The sequence below is a fragment of the Notothenia coriiceps genome, unplaced genomic scaffold (assembly GCF_000735185.1).
Source record: "Notothenia coriiceps isolate Sejong01 unplaced genomic scaffold, NC01 NC01_scaffold00024953, whole genome shotgun sequence".
Lineage (NCBI taxonomy): Eukaryota > Metazoa > Chordata > Actinopteri > Perciformes > Nototheniidae > Notothenia > Notothenia coriiceps.
In genome coordinates this window covers 1-3538 of record NW_011357654.1, presented here as the reverse complement: position 1 = coordinate 3538, position 3538 = coordinate 1, and the positions used below count along the sequence as shown (strand labels likewise).

The 3538-nt window shown below is 39.7% G+C and overlaps 1 protein-coding gene across 1 annotated transcript; it reads left to right on the top strand.

The window, feature by feature from the left end:
- Positions 1-669: 669 nt before the first annotated feature.
- Positions 670-3159, top strand: LOC104955886 (coiled-coil domain-containing protein 134; the record flags this gene model as incomplete). Its single annotated transcript, XM_010783279.1, has 3 exons — positions 670-774; positions 1432-1613; positions 3088-3159. Coding segments are annotated over 3 exons (359 nt in total), but the record flags the coding sequence as incomplete, so codon positions are not given.
- Positions 3160-3538: the final 379 nt, after the last annotated feature.

The following is a 3538-nucleotide window of genomic DNA, read 5'->3' as shown; positions in this document are numbered from 1 at the left end:
GAGACACTACATACTGATATACACCTGAACATCAGCAGGAGAGGACTCTTTAAAGTAGAGACACTACATACTGATATACACCTGAACATCAGCAGGAGAGGACTCTTTAAAGTAGAGACACTACATACTGATATACACCTGAACATCAGCAGGAGAGGACTCTTTAAAGTAGAGACACTACATACTGATATACACCTGAACATCAGCAGGAGAGGACTCTTTAAAGTAGAGACACTTCATACTGATATACACCTGAACATCAGCAGGAGAAGACTCTTTAAAGTAGAGACACTACATACTGATATACACCTGAACATCAGCAGGAGAGGACTCTTTAAAGTAGAGACACTACATACTGATATACACCTGAACATCAGCAGGAGAGGACTCTTTAAAGTAGAGACACTACATACTGATATACACCTGAACATCAGCAGGAGAGGACTCTTTAAAAAATGTACCTTCTTACTTCAAAACCCTAATGTTCTGTAAAGTTTCTTTAGCAGATTCACTGCATCCCACACAGTCTCAGCAGTGAAGTGGTGTGTAAAATGTCCTGATAGGCAGGCAGGTTCCTTTCAAATCATCACTGTTATTTTTCACCTGCATTACCACGGCAACCTAAATCCCAAGCACATATTGTAAAGCACATAAACCTGCTTTACTGAGCTTTTTTTCTTATTCTTAAGGTGTTGGAGGACTCGAGACAAATCCTGATCTCGGCCAACATGCAGCCTGACGACCCTTTCCCGATGGACGATAAGATCAAAGAAGGTCGGATTCGCTTTTACACCTCGGCTCTTTCCTCATTTGAAATGTCTCCTCCTCTTATATAAGCTACTTTATTTTAGCAGCATCCCCAGGATGTCTTTCATCCTCTTTCAGTGCCAGAGGGTGTCAATAATGTCAGCTTTAACGTCAGTCTGAATGTCAGGAATATCATCTTCCCTTTTCCCCAGGCTTCTCCAAACCCAACACCTATTTGAGTCCTGCCGAAACAAAATTAGACATTTTTATTTGTCCCAATTATTAAGATGTTCTGTCAACAAAAATTCATTATCAAAATTGTCCTCCTCTGTTTAATTAAGTCCAATTAACCTGCACATTTTTTGTTATTTTGGACCATGCTCCAAAAACGTATATAGAATCTAAATCAGGTTAATCACCAAGTAATGTTTAAACAGTATAATGAAATTGGTGTATAATGGTGCATATATTAACACAGTAAGAGAAGTTAGGTTGCAAAAAAGAAAGAAAGAAAATATAGGACTATTATAGAAATATTTGAAAAAAATGATTACAAGAAATGTACAAAAAAAATGTAAGTACAAGAAAACAACAAGTTAAATTAATTACAATACAGTATGTGCAGTATATCAGAATTTAAATGTAATGTTTGTGTCTCTTCCCTCTCTCTCTACCTCTCTGCAGCGTACTCCCACGTGGTCGAGAACACGGCGTTTTTTGGCGACGTGGCGCTGCGTTTCCCCCGGATCGTCCACCATTACTACGACCGGAACGAGGACTGGGACGGGATGCTGCGCTGGGGCCTGAACTTCTGCAACCAGTCGGGGGTCTTCACAGGAGGGGCCCACCAACATGTCCTCACACTGGTAAGGAGGGCCTATCCTGTCCCTTTTCTACCTAATATTACCTGCTGATGAGTGTTGTCACAGTCCGTTGGTTTAAGGGTGTAAACAAAGGATTCTGAGCTTTGATTTCAATACATTTTCTTCACAACTGGTTAAAAATACAAGCTCAATCCTTGGGTATAATGGAGTCATGTGAAATGGGACACCTTGATAAACTAAGAATCTTTAGAATAAGGGCCTGGACACTAGACAGAAAGTGTTTACAGTATATATTAATAACACATCTAGAAATGGAGAGATAGAATGTATGATACAGAAACATTTACAAGCTAATAAACACCTAATACTAACCAAATACCCTAAAACTAGACTAGCCGTTAATACTAAATGGTCCCAAAACATTATTTTCATCGATCTAAAAATTGGTTGAAATAGGTTAGACATAATAAACACAGGAGTCTGAAAAAGGGGAAATAATGGTACAAATGAAATGCCTTAAGTAGAGGAACTTGTTTAGAAGTCCCCAGCCATTTAGTGAAGTCAGGACTTGACATTTGTATTCAATAACGGCTGCCTTTTCTGTTTTTAAAAGAATGAATGCCAACTATAAAAATCCAGCTACGGAATTTTAAAGGAAGAAAATGTTTTCTAAGATCACTATTCTGCAGAACTAAACAGAAAGACTTGTTCCTTTTGGTAAGGCTGCTGAACTCTTAAATCAGAGCACATTTAAGGGCCTTGAAAATACGAAAAAAATCGCACAATACTTTTGTCTTTTTTTGTGGTTTTCTGTCCATTTTTTAAAATCAATGCCAAAATATTTGCTTTGTTATTTGGAAGTCTAGACGCAGAATTCATTGTAAGTGCACGATGAATTGAATCCCTTTCTCTGCAGGAGACCTAGCAAGGACATGGAAGAAATAACAAAACAGTGCACAGTGTGGTAAATTGCCTGGTGCAGAGACATGACAGAACCATACTTGTTCAGGTTATACAGTATCCATGGAGATTTCACTGCAATCTGCTGTCATACATGCAGCACAAGGCACCTTATTGTTTGCTGAAAAGACGCTGATAAAGGTGCCATTTGTCATCGGATTTGTCCATGATGAGTTGAAATGTAAAAGCAGATCAAATGGTGTATCTGTTTGATGTTAAGGGTTAATGAACTAAACTCCTGCAGCATCAATCTGTGACTTTAGCAACGTGCCAAGGGGATTATATTGTGGATTAATTCTGAGTGGTGCAGCAGCAGCTAGCTTCTCCTCAGCAACTCCTCTCTTAGTTTCTCAGCCCGCTATTTGTCATATAGCCATAGGGTCGAATGCTAATATGATAAAAATAATATACGGAAGAACTGTTGCTGCTTGCCTTATACTGCTTTTTGTCTGCAGAAAAAGCGTATTTCTATTGAATAAATGACAATGTGCCCCCGCCCCTCCTCTCCTCTTCTCCCCTTCTCCCCTGTCACCTGTCTATTCTGCTAATCTGTCAGATGTCACAGGAGCTGGGAATTACAGAGAAATCCCCAGACTTTATAAACCCGTATCGCACAGAGAGAGACGACGTGAGTAAAATGCAAACACACACACACACACACACACACACACACACACACACACACACACACACACACACACACACACACACACACACACATCCACCCACCCTCTTCGAATGACCTTTAATGCCCTTTACTTTCTAGCAACCAGTAACAATTGCAACACAGAGACAAATCATTGCTATATCATACTGTTTCATTATCTCTAGTGGTGAAATGTAAGGAAGTAAATGTATTACGTAAGTGGATGACCAAAAACAGAGCCGGCCAGCTAACCAACCAGAGCAGACTGGGCTATGGTTTCAGACAGAGGGTGAAAAGAGGTGCTGCAGCACAGGCAGTATGAGAAGAATAAAGAGCTTTTTGAACATTAAAGCATGGAGAC